The 25,327-nt window shown below is 47.5% G+C and overlaps 2 protein-coding genes and 1 long non-coding RNA gene across 8 annotated transcripts in view; 2 read left to right on the plus strand and 1 right to left on the minus strand.

Annotated features, from left to right (window-relative positions):
• The first annotated feature begins 562 nt into the window (after positions 1-562).
• LOC309527400 (class I histocompatibility antigen, F10 alpha chain-like) overlaps positions 563-25,327 on the plus strand; it is a 57,544-nt gene continuing 32,779 nt past the window's right edge. The window contains exons 1-8 of one of the 3 annotated variants that reach the window (XM_082214243.1): positions 563-836; positions 7,128-7,403; positions 9,978-10,253; positions 12,377-12,664; positions 13,584-13,670; positions 14,466-14,504; positions 15,141-15,173; positions 15,705-16,644. In XM_082214243.1, coding sequence (XP_082070369.1) covers positions 578-836; positions 7,128-7,403; positions 9,978-10,253; positions 12,377-12,664; positions 13,584-13,670; positions 14,466-14,504; positions 15,141-15,173; positions 15,705-15,727 — 1,281 coding nt within the window. In that variant the 5' untranslated portion in view covers positions 563-577 and the 3' untranslated portion in view covers positions 15,728-16,644. Of the gene's footprint in view, positions 837-7,127; positions 7,404-9,977; positions 10,254-12,376; positions 12,665-13,583; positions 13,671-14,465; positions 14,505-15,140; positions 15,174-15,704; positions 16,645-25,327 lie in introns of those variants that run through there. The other 2 variants (XM_082214242.1, XM_082214244.1) reach the window with 2 other exon arrangements.
• LOC309527440 overlaps positions 16,048-25,327 on the minus strand; it is a 49,379-nt gene continuing 40,099 nt past the window's right edge. For 3 of the 4 annotated variants that reach the window (XR_014217213.1, XR_014217214.1, XR_014217215.1), the window contains one exon: positions 16,048-20,247. This is a non-coding gene — a long non-coding RNA (uncharacterized lncRNA). Of the gene's footprint in view, positions 20,248-22,514; positions 22,822-25,327 lie in introns of those variants that run through there. The other variant, XR_014217216.1, reaches the window with a different exon arrangement.
• The window catches only part of LOC309527404 (class I histocompatibility antigen, F10 alpha chain-like), a 34,820-nt gene continuing 31,579 nt past the window's right edge, over positions 22,087-25,327 (plus strand). Inside the window, exons 1-2 of the mRNA XM_082214249.1 lie at positions 22,087-22,110; positions 23,565-23,856. Coding sequence (XP_082070375.1) covers positions 22,102-22,110; positions 23,565-23,856 — 301 coding nt within the window. The 5' untranslated portion in view covers positions 22,087-22,101. The remainder of the gene's footprint in view (positions 22,111-23,564; positions 23,857-25,327) is intronic.

Raw genomic sequence — 25,327 nt, forward strand, 5'->3', positions numbered from 1 at the left:
GTTGATGGCATTTTACCATTGTACTGTGGAGAGTATTAACTTATGGTCTGTGTGTGTGGTTTGGGAGCTGCACAGCCAGGGAAAAAACAGTCCTATCCAGGGTTGTAAAGACTGCAGAGAGAATTATTGGGTGCACTCTTCCCACCTTAGATCAAATCTATGCTGCCAGGTGCCATAAGAAAGCGGCAGAGATAGCGCAGGATAGTGCGCACCCCAGAAATTATCTCTTTCAGCTTCTGCCTTCTGGAAGAAGGTGCAGGGTTATTAAGACTAGGACTAACCGCCTGAGAAACAGTTTCTATCCAAATGCAATTCTGGTGCTAAACGCAGCATAAGGGGTCTCTATAGTATGGTGTATTTTCGAATGGGGTTTCAGAGTTTTTAGGGTTTTTTGAACGTTTTATGTAGTTTTGTAGTAGTTTTATGTAGTTTTGTAGTAGTTTTATGTGGTTTTTCAATTTCATTGTCCTGCACGGGACAATGACAATAAAGATATCGTACGGTATCCTATCGTACTTTCTCTTTCCCTCGCAAGCCTCGCTCCCAAACTTGCGCCTCGAGGTCTGCCCGGCGACCGATGCCGCCATCTGCGCTCAGATTTCCGATTGGCGGAATATTTTCCTCTCGCCCAATCCCGTCTCGTTCTGCTGCTGGTTCCGCAGGCGGGGCGGAGAGCGCGTCTCAGAACGACGGAGGGAGAACGGCTTCGTTGCAGGAAGACAAAAACCGAACGCCGTTTTGGGGGGAGATGGGGGTCCTCCTCCTCCTCCTCCGCTGGCCCCCCCTGATCCTGGGGGCGGCTGCTGCCCACCTGCTGCTGCTCCTGGACTGCGCAGGTCAGTACCTCGGGGGTCAAACGGGGGGGGGGCGGAGGACCTTTGCCGGGGGTGGAGTGGGGTCGGCGTTCCCAGTCCGGACTGGATCCGGAGTCCGGATCCCTTGGTAAATATCCTTCCCCGCCCCCTGTGCGCTTTGTATGCCGCCCGGGGCAGAGACCTTGCTCGGCTCGGAGAAAGAAGCCCGCCCTGCGACTCGCCCCTCGCACGTGCTCCCGCTTCCCGGGATCCGGTGGATCCGTGAGAATCATAGCACGGAAGAAGGGGTGGAAGGGACCCTGAGGGTCATCCAGTCCAACCCCCGTGACGGAGGGATCCCCTGGCCCGCCACTGCCAAATCCTCTGCTGGTCGATCGTTTCTTTTCTCTGGCGCGTTCGTCACCCGTTTGGACCGCTTTCCCCCCCCTCAGATTCCGCTTGCGCTGCCTGGCCCCCAAAAAAGTAGATTTTGAAAGTTTAGAAAAGCTTTTGCTTATACAGTATTGTTATTATTTACTGAATTGTTTACTGAATTTCTGTACTGCCCTCCACCCGATGATTACGGGGCAGTATAATAATAATAATAATAATAATAATAATAATAATAATAATAATAATTTATTATTTATACCCCGCCCATCTGGCTGGATTTCCCCAGCCACTCTGGGCGGCTTCCAAAAGAATATTAAAATACTGTGATACATCAAACATTAAAAGCTTCCCTAAACAGGGCTGCCTTTAAAATATATAAACATAACAAGAGAAAACAAAATAGCAAACAAAACTATTACACACACGCGGCCATAGTTTAATCAGTCTAAGGCCTAGTTGAAGAGTACCTTTCCCCCCTGGTGTCTCCCCAGGAGAGCATTCCACAAGTGGGGAGTCACCACAGAAAAGGGAATTATGATGATGATGATGCCACTCAGCCAGAGTTGCACCAGCCACTGTGGGCAGCTTCCAGCAAATGATAAAGCCATAGTAAACTAGGGTTGCCATATTTCAAAAAAGGAACATCTGTTGAGTTTTTTTTGGGGGGGCGGGGGAGCATTGACCAAAGTTGTTGAGCTTTTTTTGAACAATTTTAAATTAAATTAACCAAAATCTACACTTCCGACAGGCTGTCATACGTCCAGGATATTTCAGCATTTTCCGCCTGGATGCTGAATACCGGCTATATTTGGGAAATTCTGGACATATGGCAACCCTGGTAAAACATTACACATTACAGGGCTGCCTTCAAATGCCTTCTAAACGTTATATAGTTACTCATCTCCTTGACATCTGATGGGAGGGTGTTCCACAGGGAGGGCATAGCTGTCAACATTTCCCTTTTTTTAAGGGAAATTCCCTTATTCCGAATAGGATTCCTTGCAAGAAAAGGGAAAAGTTGTCAGCTTTGCAGGGAGGGTGCCACCACCGAAAAGGCCTGGTTCCCTGTAACCTCACAGTGAGGTTACAGTGAGGGAACCGCCAGAAGGCCCTCGGCGCTGGACCTCAGTGTCCGGGCTGAACGATGGAGGTGGAGATGCTACTTCAGGTATGCTGGACCGAGGCCGTTTAGGGCTTTAAAGGTCAGCACCAACACTTTGAATTGTGCTCGGAAACGTACTGGGAGCCAGTGTAGGTCTTTCAAGGCCAGTGTTATGTGGTCCCGGCGGCCGCTCCCAGTCACCAGTCTAGCTGCTGCACCTTCAGCATGTAGATATGTAGACAGCAGCACCTTCAGGGCATGTTGGTATCCCTTGCTGATTCCAGTATCCATCCGGTCAAGACCAGATAGTCCTTAAGCTTTTAATGTTTGATGGATTACTGTATTTTAATATTTTGTTGGAAGCCGCCCAGAGTGGCTGGGGAAGCCCAGCCAGATGGGTGGGGTATAAATAATAAAGTATTATTATTATTATTAACAACGACTAAACCTGCCTCCTCGGTAATGACGTGATCTGGTCTCCTCCTACCCATGATCACTGAGATTGGTTGTCGCAGTCCATCCCCCCCTTTGGAACCTGCCCCAGCCATTTAGTTGGCTGGGATCCACTCGCAAGCAGCCCTGAACCCCCACCGTTCTACCTGGACATGGACGTTCAGCTCTGAGGGCCTTCTGGCGGTTCCCTCATTGCGAGAAGCCAAGTTACAGGGAACAAGGCAGAGGGCCTTCTTGGTGGTGGCACCCGCCCTGTGGAACGCCCTCCCACCAGATGTCAAAGAGAAGAACAACTACCAGACTTTTAGAAGACATCTAAAGGCAGCCCTGTTCAGGGAAGCTTTTAATGTTGGATGGATTACTGTATTTTAATATTTTGTTGGAAGCCGCCCAGAGTGGCTGGGGAAGCCCAGCCAGATGGGCGGGGTATAAATAATAAATTATTATTATTATTATTATTATTAGTCCCATGATGGGGCCTGAATCCTGATTGGAAGAGGTCCAAATAGTCCACATCCTCCAGGCATCCCTGGAGTGGGAAGAGAGAGAGGTTTTGAGGTTAGGTACGATTCGCCTGCCCTTCACAGCTTTGCAGAAGAATATTACCTACAGTGGTACCTTGGGTTAAGAACTTAGTTTGTTCTGGAGGTCCGTTCTTACCCTGAAACTGTTCTTAACCTGAGGCACCACTTTAGCTAATGGGGCCTCCTGCTGCCGCCGTGTTCTCATCCTGAGGTAAAGTTCTTAACCCAAGGTACTATTTCTGGGTTAGCGGAGTCTGTAACCTGAAGCATCTGTAACTCAAGGTTGCCTTGACCACTGTACTTGTGTTTGATCCTGATTTTCAAGTGGTTGTGACTCCACCCCCAAAAAAATGTCTTTTGCTTTTATTGCAAATAGTTTTGGCAATTGTTTAATGGAAAACTGGTATAAATATTTTACTATTATTATTATTATTCAGCTTATTTGCTGCTTGTTACACATCAAAGTCTGTAAGTGACCCAGAAAGCTTAAAAAAACCTAAAGGCATAAAATGGGTTAATTCTCTGTTAAAGTCACTCAATATCTGCCATGGGGAGCAGCCCCCTTACTGTCAGTTGCATGGGAGAGATGGGGAGGGGAGCAACTGGCCTTAAGTTCTTCTTCTTGGGGGACGGGGGACTGGCTTTGTGGCTTTTGGGGACCCACACGCAACTCCCAGAGGCAGCTTTCTTCTGAGTTCTTGTGATTTGAACTGGGAGAACGTTCTCCAGGAGTTTCAGGCATCAGAATTGGGTCTCACTTGATCTTTCGTGAAAGGAAACTGAGCTGGAGGGAAATAACAGAAAGGAAATGTTTGTCTTGTGGGTTTCCGACTCCACCCACTCAAACCATCCAGCCTCTGTATTTCAACTCCTTAGATGTTTTGAGAAGAGTCATACAGTGGTACCTCGGGTTACAGACGCTTCAGGTTACAGACTCCGCTAACCCAGAAATAGTACCTCGAGTTAAGAACTTTGCTTCAGGATGAGAACAGAAATTGTGGTCCAGCGGTGCGGCAGCAGCAGGAGGCCCCATTAGCTAAAGTGGTGCTTCAGGTTAAGAACGGTTTCAGGTTAAGAATGGACCTCCATAACAAAATAAGTTCTTAACCCGAGATACCACTGTATTTTGATTGTGTATTTTGTGATTTTATGTGATTTTTATCCTGTGGGGTTGAAGTTGTCTACTGGGGCAGGGCGATATATCGATACACCGTCCAAAACGGGTTTTTAAGCCTATATCGTGATACCGGTTTCATAATTCTAGACCTTTCACGAATCATGGAGTGGGTGGGTGCTGTGCAAAAATCACAATGCAGGGGAAACCGTGAAGGCAGCTGCTGCCTCTCCTTAGCTCCATCCTTATTTCAGACATCACAATATATTGGTATATCGTGACGTTTAGCGGGTGATGTGTCGCAATGTTGAAAACCAGATGTCACCCAGTCCTATTGTCTGCAACTCGGCCCACAGGGGTGGGGATGCGAGAACCCTTTGCTAAGGCCCCCTTGCCCCCGAATCTCTCGCCCGGCCTTTGCCAGACATTGCTGTGGGGCTCTGATGATCTCGTGGGGTGGGGTCTAGGCAGAGACCATGATGGGTGTCAGAAGGGAGGTCCTAACTTGGTGCCCCCAAATGTGAGGCCATTGTTGGCATAAAATACTGAGATAGTCTGAGTCTTATATCCTGTCCTTCATCCCAGGTGAGAATTGAGGGGTGTCAGTTTTTTCTTGGGGGTGTGGAGTGGCCGTGGGGCTGATCGTGTATTCTGTAGGGCCATGCCACTTGAGGATTTGCTGCAGCTCTCCACCACAGAGCCTTCTTGTCTTCCCTAAGGCACAAAGGGGGCACATGTCCCTTCCATGCTCAGTGTGCATTCACGGCAAGGTGTGGAGAGGGAGGAGGAGAGCAGGATGGATGTGAACAAGGCAAAAGTTAATCCATCTTCCTTGATGGGGATGATCTGTGTTGGCTCCTTCCGCCATCTAATGGCTAGTGTTGGTATAGCCTATGAGAAAGGGAGCTGCGCTGGAGAGTAATTGATAATTAACGGTACAGTGGTACCTCGGCTTTCGAACTTAATCCGTTGCAGAAGTCTGTTCTTAAACCAAAACTGTTCTTAAACCGAGGCGCGCTTTCCCTAATGAGGCCTCCCGCCGCCGGTGCCCTTTAGACCATTCAGCTTCCGTTCGTAGACCGAGGTAAAGTTCTCCAACCAAGACACTATTTCTGGTTTTGCGGAGTTTGTAAACCAAATCGTTCTTAAACAGGACTGTTCTTAAACCGAGGTACCACTGTATTTATTCCACAGAATCGTAGAGTGGGGAGGGACCACGAGGGTCATCTAGTCCAACCCCCGGCAATGCAGGAATAGTTTGCCCATCGTGGGGCTCGAACCCATAACACTCTGGTTCAAAGCCCATCTCTGCCGTGAACTCCCCAAGGGAAGGGAATGAATTATAGGCGTTTGGGAGCACACCTTCCTGTCCTCCCCAGTTCTGTCCACGATGAGGAATGACTGGGGCATTGCTGCAGGGTGTCAAGGAAATAAACAACTATCTGACTTTTAGAAGACATCAGAAGGCAGTCCTGTATAGAGAAGTTTTTAATGTTTGGTGTTTTACTGTGGTTTTACAAGCCACCAAAAGTGGCTGGAGCAACCCCCTCAGATGGGCAGCATGTCAATTTACTATTATTGTTGTTGTTGTTCTTGCTGCCTCAGCCTCACCTGCTTCATTTATAGAGCTGCCCCATAGCAGAAGGACTCTTGGAAGCCATTGTGGTTAGAGAGTTGGGACAAGGACCTTGGAGATCGGGGTTCAAATCCCCACTCCGCCATGAAGCTCATTGGGTGACCGTGGAGTCAGTCACAGCCTCTTCACCTATCTTGCAGGGTCGTTGTAGGGATTAACTTTGGAGGGGGTGTGTGTAACCATGTAGTCATAGGAGGAAAAGGTGGGATCTAAATGCAGTGAATTAAGCTCCTCCCTTTGAGGCAGCCTCTGGGAACTGCAAATATTATTTTTTTATAATTAATTTTTATTCAGTTTCCAATATACATTCCATCCATATTTTACATCCATTTCTAACATCTTCATCTTTTAGACTTCCCCCAGCCTATCTGACAATTTCCATATTATCACTATTACTCACATTTCTTAAGTTTATATTGCGCTTTAACAATCTTAGTCTTATCATCTCTTTTAAGCAACATTTCTATCAATCATTTTCACAGAGCTTCTTGAAAGCCAACAAGCGTTAATTGGTCCTCACATACATTTTTGATATACTCTGTAAATTTATCCCAGTCCTCGGTGAATCTCTGATCGCGTTGGTTCTGAATTTTCCCCGTTAATTTGTCTATTTCTTCATATTCCATCAGTTTCAATCTCCATTCTTCCCTCGTCGGCATTTCTTCCTGTTTCCATTTCTGGGCCATCAAAATTCTAGCTGCTGTCACTTCATACCTAAATAATTTCACATCATTCTTTTTAATTTCATTCTCTAATATTCTGCAAAGATTTATCCCCCTTCCCCTCCTTATTCCACAACACTCGAACTTTCTGTTCCCATGGCTCCTGATTCTCCCCATATTTTGTTTTTTTACGCTCTATCCCCCAATTCTCTCCCAGTTTATTTGCGATTTCCCCATAAACATGCAATATACCTCAAATAGGGGAATGGCAGTGGGGAAGCTATGAAATGTTTTGTTTTGTTTCTACAGGGCAGAGGTGCTGGGAAGGGGCATTGCTACAAACCCACTGCCATATACACCTCAGATCTTCCGTTTTGGGGCTGCTGGATTGTCAGAGAGCCCTCAGCTGCAGGACCCCTAACTCTGCCCCCTTTTCTCTTCCTTTCCAGGCTCCACTTCTCACTCCCTGCGCTACTTCTATACATCCGTGTCTGAGCCTGGCCAGGGGCTGCCCCAGTTCATTACTGTGGGGTACGTGGATGACCAGCAATTTGTTCAGTACGACAGCGACACCAAGGAGACGCTGCCTCACGTCCCCTGGATAAGGAAGGCGGAAAAGGAGGATCCTCACTACTGGGAGATGAGCACGCAACTCTTTCAGGGCGCTGAGAAAGTGCTGTGGCAGAACCTGGTAACCCTGCAGACTCGCTTCAACCAGAGCGGAGGTGAGTGGAAGGCAGGAGAGGCAGAGACCCCCAATATTCATCTCTCTGGCGCTCAGGAGGCAAAGGGAGATGCCTGCTGATACGAAAGGGGCGAGGTGATGGGCAGGATGTTCTCCAACCTGGGCAGAAGTCCTTCCCTCTCCCCTTCCAATCTGTACCTGCACTTTCTCAAAAAGATATATTTTTTACTCTGCAAAAAAGGCACTTGGAAACGAGCGGCAGGTCAGTTATATGATAATGGTCTGACCAATGAGGAGTTTGTCAGCAAATGGCAGAAAACCATGGCTAGAAAAGCCACCTCTATTGGTCTGTCACCCCCCCCCCCAAGTTTATTACCTGGGTTATGAAGGCGCCCTAAAGACGTTAAAGCAAAGATTATGGGTGAGAAAACCTCCTTAAAATCTTAAATTGCTACCTACATAAGCTAAATAAGCAAATTAGTTGGACTGAAGACGTTAGCTGCAGGAGCATCCAGAGCGCAGAGGTTACATTCAGCCTATTCTCAGACTTTCAGTTGTCCGAAGTGTCTGGCTTTGGCAGTCGAAGTGAAATTATTCAGCGTAGTAATAATAATAATAATATGTTTCATTATTTATTTCATTATTTACACTCCACCCGTCTGCTGGCCGGGTTTCCCCAGCCACTCTGGGTGGTTCCCAAGAGAATATTAAAAACACGATAAAACATCAAACATTAAAGACTTCCCTAAACAAACATCTGATCTGGATCAATATGAGTAAAATTTGTGACAGGATAAGAGGCATGAAGCGGCCTGGCAGACAGCTTTGTTGGAAAAGCTAACACGGTAACCGTGGGTAGCAACAGGCTAAAAGGAAAACGATAACTTCTACACAGTATGGGGCAATTTTATTGGACACACGGGTAGTGAGGCCCATGGGGGGGTTGGGTTTGGGGTGGGTAACAGTTTGGGATTCATGAAGTGTACATTTTAACCTTTCAAATTGTTGCAGACATTATGTACTCCTTCCCTTTAATGAGAAAGGAGTACATGATGTGTTATTTTATGGTTTTTAAGGTTATGAGAATGTTTGATATATATGCTCTGGCAAAAAAACACACTATTTTTAAATGGAGAAAAAAGACAGAAAAAGAAACTGCAAAAAAAACCCCGACCCCAAACAAACTCCAAGATCATAATCCAACACAGAAGTAAGTAAAAGAAGACTCATATATTTCAATGAAATCAGGGCTACAGTTCTTTACATGGATATACCTGGAGTAAGACTCACTGAGCTCGGTGCTGATTACTTCTGGTTAGAAACACATATAATTGCACTGTAAACTACTCAGTTTTGTGTTGGATTATGGTTAAAAACTGGGGGGGGGGGAGAGAGATATAACATCCGTTTCTTTCCATAGTCTCCTCATGGTTCACATGCTGCCTCTGACTCTTCCCTGAATCTGAGGTTGTTTCCCAGAAACTGAGGGGTTGTTTTCTTTTCTTTTCTTTCTTTGTTTTAAATATACCGCTCGGAACTTCTCTTTGCATTCCTGGTCTGGTTCTGTCTCTTGCCTGGCATCACATATCTCTAGGCACCAGGCGAAAAAATCCCTCTTCTCCCAGGCCTTTGGCTAATTCAACAATCTATGTTCTTTTAAACTGGGAGGGGCTGTGTGCTATTATTATTATTATTATTATTAGTCTGTCTCTGGTATGTATTTGTTGGGAAACTGCCAGGGAGATATAGTCCATCATGGCCCCAAGCCGTCTGCCGGACATCCATCGATCTCCCGTAGACAGGCAGACCCAGCAGTTAGCGACACGAAGCCTCTGGAAATTCCTAGCCACATTCCAGGGCTTGTGCACACTGTTTATCAGCAGATAAAAGCACAGCCAAAAGTTGCACCGCAGAAGAGCATTATTTACAGACTTTATTTAGCGTTGAACAGAACAAAGAAAAACATGACCGTTCTGTTCTGAGTCTCTGACCGACTGAAATCGAAAGGAAACAGCAAGCATAAACATCCTGTGAACAGGACATGCGCAGACTCTGTTACTTACAAAGCCTGCTCATAGAATCATAGAATCATAGAGTTGGAAGAGACCACAAGGGCCATCGAGTCCAACCCCCTGCCAAGCAGGAAACACCATCAGAGCACTCCTGACATATGGTTGTCAAGCCTCTGCTTAAAGACCTCCAAAGTAGGAGACTCCACCACACTCCTTGGCAGCAAATTCCACTGTCGAACAGCTCTTACTGTCAGGAAGTTCTTCCTAATGTTTAGGTGGAATCTTCTTTCTTGTAGTTTGGATCCATTGCTCCGTGTCCGCTTCTCTGGAGCAGCAGAAAACAACCTTTCTCCCTCCTCTATGTGACATCCTTTTATATATTTGAACATGGCTATCATATCACCCCTTAACCTCCTCTTCTCCAGGCTAAACATGCCCCCTTTTAAGGTGGAACGGAAATATCCCAACAGTATTTTGGTGGTGTTCCCTTGTGGTCTTTGGATAAAGGTCGGTATAGAACTTGAATAAATGAATAATAATCTCTCTCTTGTACACACACAACTCTTGACATCTCGGGTGTCTCCTTCCACTCCCACCCCCAGGTTTTTCCTCCCTGCAGGAGATGCTTGGTTGTGAGCTGAGGTCAGACGGGCGCAAAGAAGGGTATTGGCAGTTTGGCTACAACGGGAGGGACTTCATCGCCTTCGACAAGGAGACCCTCACCTGGACAGCAGCTGATACAGGGGCCAAAGTGACCAAGAGGAAGTGGGATCCTATCGTGGAGCAGAACAAGTACCGGAAAGCCTACCTGGAGGAGACTTGTATTGAGTGGCTGCAGAGATACCTGGACTATGGGAAGGAGACTCTGCTGAGGACAGGTGAGGGGGGCAGTGGGGAGGGGAGGGGGGCTCAGTGGGGCAGTTTCCCTTCAAGCTCCCCTCCCCCCCCTTAACAGTCTTCCTTTCTGGACCAAACAGCAAACACTTTTCTTGGTGGTGATGGGAGAAGAAAGGGGGTCACTTCAGAGTATGAGGGGGGGAGATGCTTAAAAACAGCCCCCCGTGCCCCTTTGGCTAGAATAAGGGATGGCAAAAGACAAATGGGGGGAGGAGACACAGAAGCAGCAGGGAAGTGGTCAGTAAAGCAAAATGCATTTTAAATTAAATTTAAAAAGAAAATTGAAATGGACAGAATTGAGGGGAGATACAGAAAACCTCTTGCCTTTAAAGTCTTTAAAACTAGATAAATTAACATTTTTTAAAAAAAAATAGAAAATGTGTGGGGAGTCCATAAAATATGTCTTAGAGGGCAGGATGCAGCCCCCTCACTAAGACTGTAGGTTAGCAGAAAACCTGCACATGGTGAGAGAGTATGGGAATTCCCACTTCTTATATTTTTTATTTGTGAGGAATATTACTTTTTCCCATGGGGAACATTCAGAAGTGTCATCTTCCCCAACTCCGTGCCTTGAAATGGTACAGTCCACTCTTCTGCCTTCAGGAATCTGTCACAGGGGCCAGTCACATGATCCAGTGTTTTGACTGGGATGGACCATTGCACAATGGGGGGGGGCTGGGAATCCAGCCCATGGGAATCCTGCCCTATATTGAGAGCGGAATCCGTCATGCTATGTAGGAAGCAGGGCCTGACCAAGGACCTCCCTCTGTGTCCTCCAGGACTGAGAGGTTAAGGTCCAGCGGAGGCTGAGGGCACCTAGACCAGGTGGGGCTCCTGGGAGGTCACATGACGAACCCCCAGGTCCCCATCTCCTTCCTTGAAAAGGAAACATTGGACACTTGAGCAGAACAGTTGTCCAAGTCCATAGCACCTTCAGAAAGTGTCCCTGCTTACTCCCATGTAAGTGGACACAGGATGGCATCCTACAACAGATTTAGAAATTCCGAGTGTATCTATATCATTTTGCTTGGTCTGTGTTCCAGACCGAGTTTAGTTGGTATCCCTGAAGTTGCCTCTCGCCATGATGGATCTGCTGCAGATGGGGAGGGAAAGTCAGACCAGCCAAGAGAAGCATGAGGGGTCCTGTCTCTCTCTTACTAAGTTTTGTTAAAATGAAAATTAATTAAAAATGAAATAATTCTAGCACCCTCCCTTTTTGAGACCTGACACATACGTATTAGCCGTGCTTAGAGAGATCTGAGCAAATTCATCAATGGGGGCCTGCTGATAATTCACCCCAGAGACGCTGAGCATATTTGTTGAGGTTGAGGATTTCACTCCCAAAGCCACAATGAAGCGTTTTCAAGGGTGACAACGTGCAAAGGAGGCTGGGAATCATCCTCTTTAGGATGGATGTTCTCTTGAGGACACAGGTGAGGGGTTGGATGGGGTGGGAGGTCTTGTTTTGGGTTTCTGTGGGGAAAGAGCTTGACCTTCCTTCCTTCCTTCCTGCTCCCCCAGCAGAGTCACATCCCCTCCTAGACCGAGTTTCCAGTCCAGGCACTGCAAAGTGGGTGGGATTCTGGAACAGCCCCTTCAGACAACAGATACCCAGGGAGCCAGTTTTTAAACAAGGGTTACATTCTGCAAATCGTGCCTAAAGCCAAAATTGTGTATATTGGATTCAAGGGCGATTGGGTTGCCAAAGTCCTTCTTCCCCAGACGCCGGCCTCTTTTGGGTTTTTAGAATATTTTTAGCAAGTGCGTAAAGCTGAATGTGCACCAGTTAAATGTGCGTAAGTTGCTGGCTTACTGGGCCTCCTGGTCTGCCCTTTCCACTCCAGGGGAGGCTGCCGTGGAGAAGGGAGATGGGCCCTTTCCAACCTCAAGGGACCCTTTCAGGGCAGGCGGGAGAACTAGAAAGGAGCTCTGTCTTTCCCAGGGCAGTTGGCTTTGTTCACTAACTATTGGGCTGAAAAGTCCCGGAGAACAGAGAGCAGTGAGTCCAGCATTTCTTCCTCCTCAGGAGAGGAGCCAGGATCAGCCTGATCTACCTCCTGTTGTGGATGTCTCTCTGTTAACCCCAATGCGGCCCTTTTTGCAGAGGCTCCGGTGGTGAAGGTGACCAGGAAGGCAGACTATGACGGCCTGGAGACCCTCGTTTGCCAAGTCCACGGCTTCTACCCCAAGGAGATTGAGGCCAACTGGGTGAAGGACGGGGAGGTCTGGCAGGAGGGCACCCTCCGAGGATTGGTCGCCCCCAACTCGGACGGGACCTACTATCTCTTGCTCAGTGTCCTGATCGACCCCGAGGAGAGGGAGCGCTTCCGGTGCCGCGTGGAGCACGACAGCCTGGAGAAGCCTCTGGACGTGGCCTGGGAGAAGGAGCCTGGTGAGAGACAGACAGACAGACAGACAGGAGGGGGAGGGGTGGGCTCTGGGAGGGGGATTTCCACCCAACTCCTCCCTTCAGCAGCAGCACAGCTCAGAGGGGGAACCCCACATGGATCCAGTCTGTGTCTCTGGAGGCAAGCGACTGAATCGGAATCTGTAGATTTCAACAGAGATGCAGCCTTTTCTGGCAAGTGTCTCATAGGCCTTAAACTCAAATTGGCTGTTGTAGGTAAAAACTGGCCGTCACCTTTTTGCCTTTAAGCCCAAGCAGTTGTGATGTCACAGAATGTGGGCAGATGTGTTATTTCTTCAAAATCAAATGTGTCAGCACAGTATGTAGAATAAAACTTTATTATGGCATCCATCTGTGGAAAGAGACCCCCTCCTTTCCAATTTCATCTCTATAGGTGCTTGTGGGCACCTTGGAAGGAGATGAGGGTTGTTTGGGGGGTTGGTTGGTTATCCTCCCGGCATTTCACAAGCTCTGGTTTTAGGGTTGCCATGTTTTGAAGAGCAAAAAAGAGGACACATTTGCCGACTGGGGGGTCTCAGAGGGGAGGGAATCCCTTCCTCTCAGGGTCAGGACAGAGAAGGCTGAAGCGCCTGAGCAGGAGGAGAGCTGCTTTTAAGTCTGGAGTCTGTGATGAAACAGATGTGCCTGTCAACTGTCTTCCTTAGATATATTGGGAGTTTTAAAGACCTCTAATGCTGGACTCTGGTGGAAAGAATAAACTCCCTTGTATTGGGGCCACTACAGAGAGGACCTTGGCCTGTCAGGAGGGAGAAAGAGGGCCTGATTTGCACACGTAAAATCCTCCCAGGCTCATAGCTCAGCACCTCCACTCAAATCTCTTGCTTGAGGCCTTGGGGAGCTGCTGCCACCAGTCTGAATAAAAATGTCTCTTGTCCCCTTTTAGTCAACCTGGGGCTCATTGTGGGAGTCATTCTGGGTGTCATGGCTGCCATCCTGCTGGTCTCTGGGATCATCATCTTCTTCATCCACAGTAAGTAAACCCTGGATGTTCTCTGCCTCTCCTGTGTCCTTCTCTCCTGGCCTCCAACTAACTGGGAATGTGCTGGTGGAGCCTTCCTGGTATCTGCCGCTGGTATCCCTACAGAAAACCCTCCCCATAAAGCACCCTTTGAACCAAAAGTAATGTTGATCACTGCTTTGCGCTCACTCTGTGCTCAGGAAATTCACTTTCCACCTGATGTTTTTATTTTATTATATATTTTGTGCACTCAATTTGTATTTTTGTGTTGTGAACCGTCTTCCCATCTTCAGATGAAGGGTGTTATACAAATTTAATCAATAAATGAATAAATAAATAAATATTGATCTGGGAGGATGCTGTATTGAACTGAATAGGACTTTCCTCTGAGTAGACATGCCTAGAATTGCACCGTTAAAGTTCATTATCTCTCCCCCCCTTGCCCCTCCCCTTCCCTCTGGGCAAATTTGAGGATTAGGGGTCTGCTGGGAGTGAAATAATAATACGAAATGGAGTGAGTGAAGGGATTGGATAATGTTTCCTTCCAGCCTCTTGGAATTTGTCCACTGCCTGGTTCCCATGTTGATTTTTTTAATTTAATTTCCTCACTTTTTTTCTACTTCTTTGTAACATGAGTTCCTTGAAATGCTCCCCTTCTGGGCTCCCCTTCCTTGGAGGTGTTTGGAAGAGACAAGAGGAGCATGTGCTGGGAAGGTTTCAGCATCTGAGAGCCAGATTGTCGAAATGGGATTCGAGTGGCCTCTGCAGGTTCCCTCCAGCTCTGACCTTCTGGTTTTGTCTTTACAGGGAAACGGAGCGAGAAATTAGCCTACAAAGCAGCCTCAAGTGAGTGACTCCTCCCCTCTCTCTGTCTGTCATATTTTTCTCACCATGGAGTTACAAACAGACCAAACCAAACCTGGTGGTGGCCTGGTCCTTAAGCCCAAGACCCTGATGGGAAGCTTAGGCCTGTCTGCTCAGCCTGTCTGTGGAGAGCAAGGGGTCCCTCAGGGCCAGGAAAAGGCTGCAGAGAGACTGTCGGCTGAGGGAGGGGCTCCAAGAAGGAGCAGGAGGAAGAGCCGATGGTGGGGGGGGGGAGAGGGATCTCTGGTGGTTTAATCTACTAGAACCTGAAGCTAAAGAATTGTTTGGGTGGCTCAAGTCTGTGGGTGTCAGGAACCCTCCCCTCTGGATTTGGCACCACTGCCCCCCCCGGCTTTCTGCCCCCTTCCTGCCCAAATCACACCCACCCCCTCTCTAGTCCCCTGCTGCCTCCATGCCAGTCTGTGCCCATCTCTCTTTGCCCCCCAGCTTCTCCCTCCAGGGCTGTCCTTGAGCCCCCTTGCCTCTGGGCTGCCTCTCTCTGAACATCCCCAGATTGAGACCGATTTGGGATGGGGGTGGAAGGAGGGAGGAGAAGGGCTGGGGGGATGGAATCTCCCTCCCTGGGATTCTGACTCCTGTGTTTCCTCCCTTTTGCAGCAAGCGACCAGGGGTCCGACAGCTCCGACAGGGGTAAGTGGGGGCACAGGGGGGCTCTTGCAGAAGTCTCCATGAGGAACATCCTCAAACGGGGAAAAGATTCACTTCTTACCCACCTTGGGGTTTCCAAGTGTGACATAATCTGGAGTGTCCATTGAGCTGAAAAAAAGCTCTTGTGACACATTCTGTCTGTCCATCGGAGCTCCACAGAGGATCCCCTCCATCTGAGAAATGGTTTCTACCCACAGTCTGAATGACAGATAGTTATATTTTGGGTTCTGGAAAAGGATTTCTCCTTCCGGTAAGACCACTTTGTGTCTTTCCGGTATTCCCCCAAAGAGTGCAGCTTGGCTCACTTGCTTGAGCTGCCCTCTACAGGCATTTGCTCTGCAGGCCCATTTTGGTGGTGCTCCTTAGGTCTGATTTGACATGATGAGGGATGGTGGTTTTCCTTGAGAGGCTGGACTAGACGCCCTTTGGGTTCCCACTAGCTCTGTAATGCTGATGCCTCAACACCATGATGTTGGCTTAACTTTGAAACACTCCTGTTCTTTATTTCTGCAGCTTCATACCAGCCTGGTGTGTGAGATGAGACCAGAAGGAGCCTGGCCAAGTTTGGCTGTGAATTGCAGAGGCTCAGAGCTCCTGCTGTCCTTTAATGCTGTTTATGATGTTCCTTAATCCTGGCTCTCACCCATCCATTCTGACTCCAGCTGTAACTTGAATTTGAGGGTAATCATGCTTTTCTGATGGATTATGGCCAATTTTGCTTTGCAGCTGATTTTCAGAAATGTGTTTGTATTAATCAGAAATGTGCCAGATATGCACAACTGACAGCTTTAAAAAAGGATGGGGAGATTGAGCAGCGATTTTGATGGTATCTCATGGTTCTTTGTTGCTGTGGATCCCTCCACAATCCCTTCCCCAATCTTGTGTCCCTCGCTTGCCATCCAAATTGAAGGAAAGGCAACATTTGAGAACTGTTTTAGGTGTATCATGCATGAAATAAGCTGAATTGTTACTGCCGACCTGCCTCTTGGGCTGCCCAGCCTTTGGCTAAACGGATGTAATGTCATGGAATGTGTAAAAGCAGCCTAATTGCTCTGGCTGAGTGTTTTCCACCCACCTTCTGCGTGAGGAAGTGAAGAAACTGGCAGGGAGGGATGGTTGGCAGGGAGGAGGGATGCTTAGATGCTCAGGTGTTGAAGCTGAAAGAGAGAAGGAACAGAGTGGCTGAAGAGAGAGGCGACTTTCCTACAGGAGATGAGAGGGATTCTTGCTTCAGATTCTGCTGACAGCCAAGGAGGAAGCCAGCAAGGAGACGAGGCAGATCAGGAGCTTCATGGCCAGAGTTTGATCTGAAATAAGCAGCCCCTTCTTTTGGGCTGCAGGCCTCCAGTTCATGAGACTTGTTGCCTGGTCCCCACAGCCTTCTAGGAAGGGTGACCCACTGGGAGTGGGGCCACATGAACTCTTCCAAGTAAACTACTTTTGTTGACTTCAATTTGCCTAATTTTTATCTCCTACATTCTTGCTTTTCCTTTTTTTTTTATAAAATTTTTATTGGGTTTTCACAATTTATATAAACACACACTATACACAATACAGACATACAAACACAAAGACAAACATGTATACTTTCAAATCCTTTTTTCTTGAAGCTTATTTCACCGACCTCCCCATACCTCCCCTTTCTGCATTCCAATTCCAAAATTTATTTCAGCAAATCCTCCCCTTAATTTTATCTAATTTTTCCTTTTCTTTTCTTCTACTTAATCTTTACAGCTGTAATCCTCTTACTTTCTATAACCATAACATTTTAGCACTCATTAATTTTACAATGTTTCTTAAGATAAATTTTAAATTTCTTCCAATCTTCTTCCGCTGTCTCCTTCCCCTGATCTCGGATTCTGTCGGTCATCTCGGCCAAAGCCATATAGTCCATCACCTTCATCTGCCATTCTTCCAGAGTGGGTAGATCTTGTGTCTCATTCTTGCTTTTCCACCTGTAGCCCTTGAGGAACATACTCCGTCCATATGTGGTTCCCACCATATGATTCCCTCCATCTTCCTTCCCTTCTCATAGGCGGCATTACTTAAGGAGACTCTTTCATAGAAGTAAGAATGCAATAACTCTCTTAAACCTCCATGGGCTGCAGGACTCTACTTGCCTAACCCAATGGATTTGCTGCAGCTTATTTTGAAGACACTGGATGTACCGTATTTTTCACCCCATAGGGCGCACCTAGTTTTTTTTTGGGGGGGGAATAAAGAAAAAAAATTATTCCCCCCCCCAGGTGCGGGGTCTCCCCAGGCTTGCGGATATCTGCCCGATATCTGTTCAGCGCGCCCCAGGCTTCGGGATGCAGGCAGCTCTCTGCAAGCCGTGGGAGCCCGGCGCGACTTCCCACCGGGCTCCTACGGCTTGTGGATAGCTTCCTGAAGCCTGGAGAGCGAGAGGGGTCAGTGCGCACCCACTCCTCTCGCTCTCCAAGCTTCAGCAAAAGCCTGCATTCGCCCCATAGGACGCACACACATTTCCCCTTCATTTTTGGAGGGGAAAAAGTGCGTCCTATAGGGCGAAAAATACAGTAATTGTTATTCTTTTTTCCACAAGGTAGCCCTGTCTAAGGAAATTTTTGATGTTTGAAGTTTTACTCTGGGCGGAAGAAGATTGGAAGAAATTTAAAATTTATCTTAAGAAACATTGTAAAATTAATGAGGGCTAAAATGTGGAAGTTATAGAAAACGGGATTACAGCTGTGGAAGATTAAGTGAAAGAAAAGAACAAGGGAAAATTTGATAATAGCAAGGGGGAGGATTTGCTGAAATAAATTTGGGAATTGGAATGCAGAAAGGGGAGGTACGGGGAAGTCGGTGAAGTAAGGTTTAAGAAAAAAGGATTTGAAATTATACATATTTATGTTTTTGTGTGTTTGTATTGGGTATTGTTTGTGTTTATATAAATTGTGAAAAACCAATAAAAAATTTATAAAAATAATAATGAAGTTTTACTCTGTTATTAATGGAAACCCAGCCAAATGGGCAGGGTATAAATAATAAAATTATAATTATAATTATTATTTTTAATATCCATTTGACTGAAATAAATAAGGGTGCACCCCCTTCGTCTTTAGTGGTTCTTTCCTTCTTATCACAGGAGTTCCAGAGATCAACATCTCCTGAGAATATTCACAGACTCTGGCAGGGAGGTGCCAATAATTGGTCTCCCGGTGCAAAGTGACTGAAGAACTAGAGTCCAAAGCCAGATGGGGACAGAATCTGTGGTTTTGCAGGGGTGGGCTTAAGTTACATGAGGCCGCCATGTTGCTGAAGCCAAGAGGGTCTGAAGTCCGGTCAGTGCCTGGATTGGGGACCACCTGGATGTTGCCTTTGGTTCCAGGATGGAAGAAAGGAGGGTTGGGAATATAATAAAAGAAATATATACATATCAGATCTGGGGCAGGGGGTGGTGGGAGGTGACCAAGACAGGGTTGCCCCAAAAGTCCACAATCCCAAGAAAGTTCTCCCACTGAAATGAAAGGAAGATGACCAAAATACTTATTTTGTTTTACATTGTTACCCCACTCTTCCTCCCAAAACAGCTCAGGGCATCAAACATCAAAATGTTAAAACAATACCATTTAAAATGAGCTAATCTTTCTCCCTCTGCCCTGGATGTAAATCTTCCCTCGCTGCTTCTTCCCTGGTGGGGAGTGGGAGGCCATTTGGGGGCCGGCCACGGGTGTCAAAATGTATTGGGCTGGCCTTGGTGTGTGAGTTATGCTATGTACAATGGGACTTCACGGAAAACACAACTTAAGGCAACATTGGAGCGCTGCAAAATCATTTGTGCGTGAACATCTAGGAAACCCATGGAGAACTGCACTGATGATTGCAAAACACTCCTAATTATTATTCCTGTACCATTATAATTTTATTGTATAATCTTAGAAGGTTGTAGACTGAGACGTATGTTAACATTTGAGCAGCTCCTCCATCGGTGTGGGGTGGGTGGGTGCCCACCTTGAAAACGCCTCCGTGGAGAGGGGATCAATTTTTTTTAAAAAAATGATTTGCATTTTCATAAACAGGAACAGAGCATATTTAACCCCTCTCTCCTTCCCTCGTCCCACTTACAACTTCATACCAAATACAACATGTATACATATACCATATGACTTTCCTTCCACACTTTTCCTGGTTCCTTTGCTTTCCTACTACTCTGCGTAATCCACATCTTTTTAATCATCCAATTTGTTATCTATTAAATACTCTCATCCGTTTCAACTGCTGGATTTATACGAGCCCTGCTAAGCTATGTCTTTCTCTAGACAGGTTCTTGAAATATTCACTAGGCATTATCCATTCCTCCTCATATTCCTTATATCTCTTTTCTCTTATCCTGTTCGTCAGACCAGCCAGTTCAGTACATTCAAACATTTTACACTGCCGTTCTTCCTGAGTGGGTGCTATTCTTGTTCTCCACCTTTGTGCCAATAAGATTCTACCTGCGGCAGTGGCGCATAGTAATAAACTCTTTTGTTTTGGGGGGACCTCTGTTGTTACCATCCCCAAAAGGAAACTCTCAGGTGTTTCTTTTAAAATTCATTTTATATCGTTTCCCAATATCCCTTAATTATTTTCAACGAGCAACACATGTGAATAAAAGATCCCTCAATTTCATTACACTTCCAAAAAATACCTTTTTCTTATTTAGACATTTTTGTCATTCTGGTGGGGTGTTAAATACTATCTGTGGGCCATTTTCATCATACAATTTTTTATCGCATAACTTGCCGTTAAATTCATATTTTCCACAACTTTCCCCATAATTCATAATCGATTTTGTGACCCACATCCTGTGCCCACTTAATCCTGCTAAATTTCACAAATTCCTCTTTCGTTTCCCACTCCAACAGCAGTTTGTACATATTTGATAATACTTTTATATTTGTATCTAAAAGGTCTTTGGTAAACTGAGACTTTTGTTCTGCAAAGCCATTTTTCCTATCTATCTTAAACAATTCATTAATGTGATGTACCTGTAGCTAATTGGCAACCAGATTTTTGGATTCCTCGGGATTTCTCAGTTTTGGTTCCTGTCCTGTAAGAGATAAAATTTCACTGTAAGTTAACCACTGCTTATCCATATTCATTCTTTTCCTGGTTGTAGCTTCCACAGTGGTGCTTTTCTTTCTAATAAGTATTTATACGTTCCCCATACTCTAAATAGGCTTTTTCTGATTACGTGATTTGTAAAACTTTTATATATTTCCGTTTTTCCACACCATAGGTAGGCATACACCCACTTGCACCGATTCCAAAGCTGTGACATATGTGGGAACCTTGACCATTTTTTTGCAACCCGTGACTTGCTTCAACTGGTCCCTTGAAGGATTTCCTAGAAATCACCTGATTTCCATTTCAGCCGGGGAAGAAAGCAGCCGGCAGGGGGCAGCGGAGGATTGCAAAAAGGGGAAAACTAGGGACTGTGGAGAAATGGGTGAGGGTGTCTTGTGGCAGAGAGAGAGCGTCAGGGCAGGAGACAAACACACACACCCCAGTGTTAATGAAGGGTTGAATATTTTCTCAGCAAAATCTGCCTCCGTTCTTCAATTCCTGTGAGAAATGTCAGTCAAGCAGCCTGATATGCTGTCACTTGAGATTCCTTTGCTAGCTTGGCATGCAAACAAAATTTAGATTATTGGAACTTGCCAAAGACTGTTTACTGCACCCTCAGCTATTCATCTTATAAGTAGAAATGAAAACAAACATTAAAAATAAAAAGGCCTTGTTCTGGGAACTGCCCTGGGACTTTCCAGCCTGACTCAGAGGTTGCTGAGGGAGGCAGAAGGGGACAAAGTCCCCTGGGAAACAATCCAGTTTGGATCAGAGAACCACACCAAGGACGTTTTTATGCCATCATTTCTTTGCTAGACTCCATATTCTGCTTCCACACAACACCAAGAACGGGACAAAAATAATGTCAGGAGAGATGTCCCTGCAGGCCTGGTCTTGAGAGGTGGAGAAGCCTGCAAGGATCCAGTGTGGGGCTGTGGTTTGACTGGGATATGGGAGCCTGGGAGTCCTGGGTTCAAATCCCCATGCAGCCATGTAGCTCCCTCAGGGACCTTGGGCCTCTCAGGGCCGTTATGAGGAGAACATGAATGCCACCTGGATAGAAATATTCATTTTTTGAAGGCAGAGTCAGCTAGAGAGGACAATGCCTTTTGCCTGCCAGAAACAGGACCCAGGAGTCCTGGCTCCTGCCGAGTCTCCTCCCAAAGGGGACCCAGGAGTCCTGGCCACTTGGCCTTGAGGAAGAGAGCTGGGGAGGCTCAGGGACGGAAGCCATTTTGAGGAGGGGTGGGAGTGAAGCAGAAAGGGAGGGGAAATGGCTGCCTCCTCCTTCCTGGAAGGGCTGCCTCAAGCAGCTGCTTTCGTTATTTGTTCATCTTCATGCCAGCATCTCCCTAAATTGATTCAAGGGTGGGTTAAAGCCACATGACAAAGATATCCAGAAGGAAAACAGAGCGACAGGCAATGTCTAAAGTCCTGAAAACTTTTTAGAAAGTGTGTGAAGAAGAAAACATTTTCCTCCTGGCAGTTGTTGTCGCCCACTCCACCTCCACGAAGAGAGGAAAGGAGAGGGAGAAAAGTCTCCACAGAGGAGAGCAGGGGAGCAGAAGGCGCCTCAAGCCACGGAGGACTTTCTAAAACAAGACTAGCACTTTGAATTGAACTCAGAACCAGACAAAGAGGCAGAGGGTCTTTTGGCCCTGGTGAGATTTGGCCCTAAATGAGCTGTGACAGTGAAAATCCTCTCAGGTTTATCTTGTAGCAGCTGAAGCATCCCTACTGTATTGGGGAAGAACACCACATGTTACAATAATCTTGTCAGGAGGTGAGCAGAACATGGATCCTTGTGGGCAGACTATCCCTGTCCAGGAAAAACTGGATGGAGCAGGTAGAAAGTGAAGCTTAAGACGTCCCTGAGGTGACTGAGCCCATTGAGTCCCCAAAGTGGGTCCAGGAGAGACCCCCTCAAAACAGCCAGCCTCCTCCTTCACAGGGGCTTCTTTGGTTATACTAGTGAGGGTGCTTAGGTGACATCTACGGCCATCATCCCACCAAGATAGTTCAGCAATGGATCCCTCCATTAGATCTCAACCTTGGCTGGATCCAGGAATTAGAAGGGACTCAGGCATCCTGCAGACTAAGACCACCCCACAAACTCAATAATATTTTGGCATCAGACAAGGGGAAATAGGGATGATGGAGATCATGCAGCTTGGGGGAAAAGGAACTCCCAAATAATTCTTTACCTTCCGACTTCACAGCCCTCCCCTTAAATCCAAAACTTCCTTGTACCTGGGCAAGGAGCGGCCACTGCTTGTCTCTCTCCTGACTTCCTGGAAAAGGCAGCAGCTTCTCTGTGTGTCCCATGCTTAGCTCATGTTTCAAGCGTTCAGGCTTCTGGAAGTGGGATGTGGGCCAAGCGCTCTCTGGGCCAAGCGCCCAGCCTGGGCTCAGGGCCTTCCAGAAGAGGCTTGGCAGCCGCTGGGTCTTGCTGGCTGGGCAAAGGGGGCCGCCCTGACCCCCAACACCCTGGGCCTGCAGACTTAAGAGGGTCCCAGGCAGGGGGAGAGAAACTCATGTTGGGGCAGGAAGCAGAGATATGTGGAGATATAAAATGCCCCTTTAAAAAGCACACGGAGAAAGGAAATTGTGGCAAGCTGATCCTGTGCTAAAACCAAATGTTTGTCGCCGTCCCAGCACCTGCTTCCCTTCTCTGTGTGGTCATACGCTCCCTTTCTCTCTCTCTGTTTTGACTTCAACCCTGAGGTTCAGCCCTAGTTGCAACACTGAGCATTTCTTTACAAGGCACACAGTTAACCGCTGGAACCCCCTGCCACTAGGTAGAGGGACGCAGGAGAAGAGCCGGGCTGCTGGGTCAACCCAAAGGGGTCTATCAAGTACAGCATGGCGGTCTCCCAGTGGCCTCCCAGATGCCCCAGTAAGGAAGCATGCAAGGAGGACGGAAGAGGGACACCCAGTGCATTTACTAATGCTAATGCATTTACTGCCTCTGGCAGTGGAGGAAGAAGGGAGCCATCTTTGAAGCCATGCAAGGGCTTCTTAAAAACAGGACCCAGGAGGCTGCCCTGCACTGACTTGGGCCACGAGTCCATCTCCCTGGGGATCTCACAGCCCCTCCCCCCAGTTCCAGAGAGGGGGACATTCCCAGACCCCCCTGGAGATGCGGGGACTGAACCTGGGGTCCTCCCCTAGGAAACCCCCTCCGCCCTCCCTGCAGGGCAGGACAGGAAGAGCTGCCAGGGGGGGGAGGGAGGGGGAGGGAGGGAGGGAGGCGGCGATTCCCAGCGAGGAGCTGCAATCACTTTCTCTTTCCCTCTCCAGCCTCGCTCCCAAACTTGCGCCTCGAGTTCTGCCTGGCGACCGGTGCCGCAATCTGCGCTCCGATTTCTGATTGGCGAAATATTTTCCCCTCGCCCAATCCCAGCTCTCGCTGCTGCTGGTTCCGCAGGCGGGGCGGAGAGCGGGTTTCAGAGTCGGAGGGAGAAGGACGTCGCTGGAGTGAGAGGAGGAAAAGGAGCTTCGTTTGGGGGGGAGATGGGGGTCCTCCTCCTCCGCTGGGCCCCCCTGATCCTGTGGGCGGCTGCCCACCTGCTGCTGCTCCTGGACTGCGCAGGTGAGGACTCTGCTCTGGGGCGGGGGGAGAAAAAAATTTGCACTCAGCCCCTTTTTTTGGGGGGGGGGACTGGACACATGAGACTCGTGGTGAATTGCGTTTCGTGGGCACTGAAAGGGGCGATCGGGGAGTTTCTTGTCCGAAGCGGAGCCGGATCCCTTCCCAGACATCTCTTTCCCAGACTTGGGGCTTGTTTTGTATGCCGTCCGGGGCAGGGGCCGCTTCACTCCTGGGCTCGGGGCTCAAGCGAAGAACAAAGCAAAGCAGGAAGGGGTTGGCAGGATTCATGGGGGGGGAGTGAGTCGCCTGTCCCCCCCCCCCGCAGCTTCGTGTTGACTGTGGTTTGTGTGTGAGTGTGTGCGTGTCAGACAGACAGACACACACACACACACACACACACACACACACAGTACAGGTCTTCCCTCTTCTATGTTTTACCTTCCCTCTTCTAACCCTCAGCCGCTCTGAAAACTCAGCTAAACACTCAGGAGACCAGCCTGGGGGTGGGAGCTGGACGCGTCTAGCAGACTTTATTGGGGGGGGGAATGTCTGAATAAGGGGTCCCCACCCGCAATTCCCGGTGTTGTTTTGTTCAGGAGTTCCCTTTCACAGGCACATTCATAATCAGGTTCTCCTGCTTTACAATTGTAACTCCCCCCCCCAAAAAAAACCCCTTCCTGTTGCCTGTCAAAAATGTAGGTTTTGTAAATTATGCAGGGCTCCTCTGTGCCATTTCTGTACAGCCCCTTTCACTACGTTTTGTACACTCTGTATCTGAAGAAGTGTGCATGCACACAAAAGCTTATACCCAGAACAAACTTGGTTGGTCTCTAAGGTGCTACTAGACAATTTTTTTAATTTCGACTGCATCAGACCAACACGGCTACCTACTTGAATCTTTATTGTAAATAATTCTTGTGGTTCTCTAATGGAAAATGGTGTGAATATAATACTAGCATTAGTTTAAAAGTTGCTTGTTGCATAAAAATTCTCAATGTAACTTAAAAGCTTTCAGAACTAAACAGTAAGACCTGTTATTTCTCTCTTGAACCCTCTTGATATGGGGGGCTGCCCCCTCACTGTGTCTGCTACAGGGCTGGGCAAAGGGTGGTGGAGACCCCTGGTTCCTTCAGATTCCTCCTCATTTTGTGGCTCTTTCTCTCCACTGAGCAGAACTGCCTGTGTTGTTTAGCCAGATGCCACAACCAGAGGCAGCCTTGCTCTGAGCTCTTGTGGTTTGAAGTGGGGGGAGCCCCTGCCCTGGGAGGGGAGGGTCTTGGAAGTGGATCCCATTTGATCTTGCCTGAAAGGAAACCAAACCGACAATCAAGGCTATGTAATTCAAGCAAACTCATCTTGCAGGTTTACGCTTCCTTGAACTTTGTTTTCCACAGTGGATCTCCCTCAGCAGGTGGTAGATTCTCCTTCCTTGGAGATTTGTTAGCAGAGATTGTATGGCCATCTGCCATGG

The sequence above is a fragment of the Podarcis vaucheri genome (assembly GCF_965113315.1).
Source record: "Podarcis vaucheri genome assembly, chromosome: 2".
NCBI classification, from domain to species: domain Eukaryota; kingdom Metazoa; phylum Chordata; class Lepidosauria; order Squamata; family Lacertidae; genus Podarcis; species Podarcis vaucheri.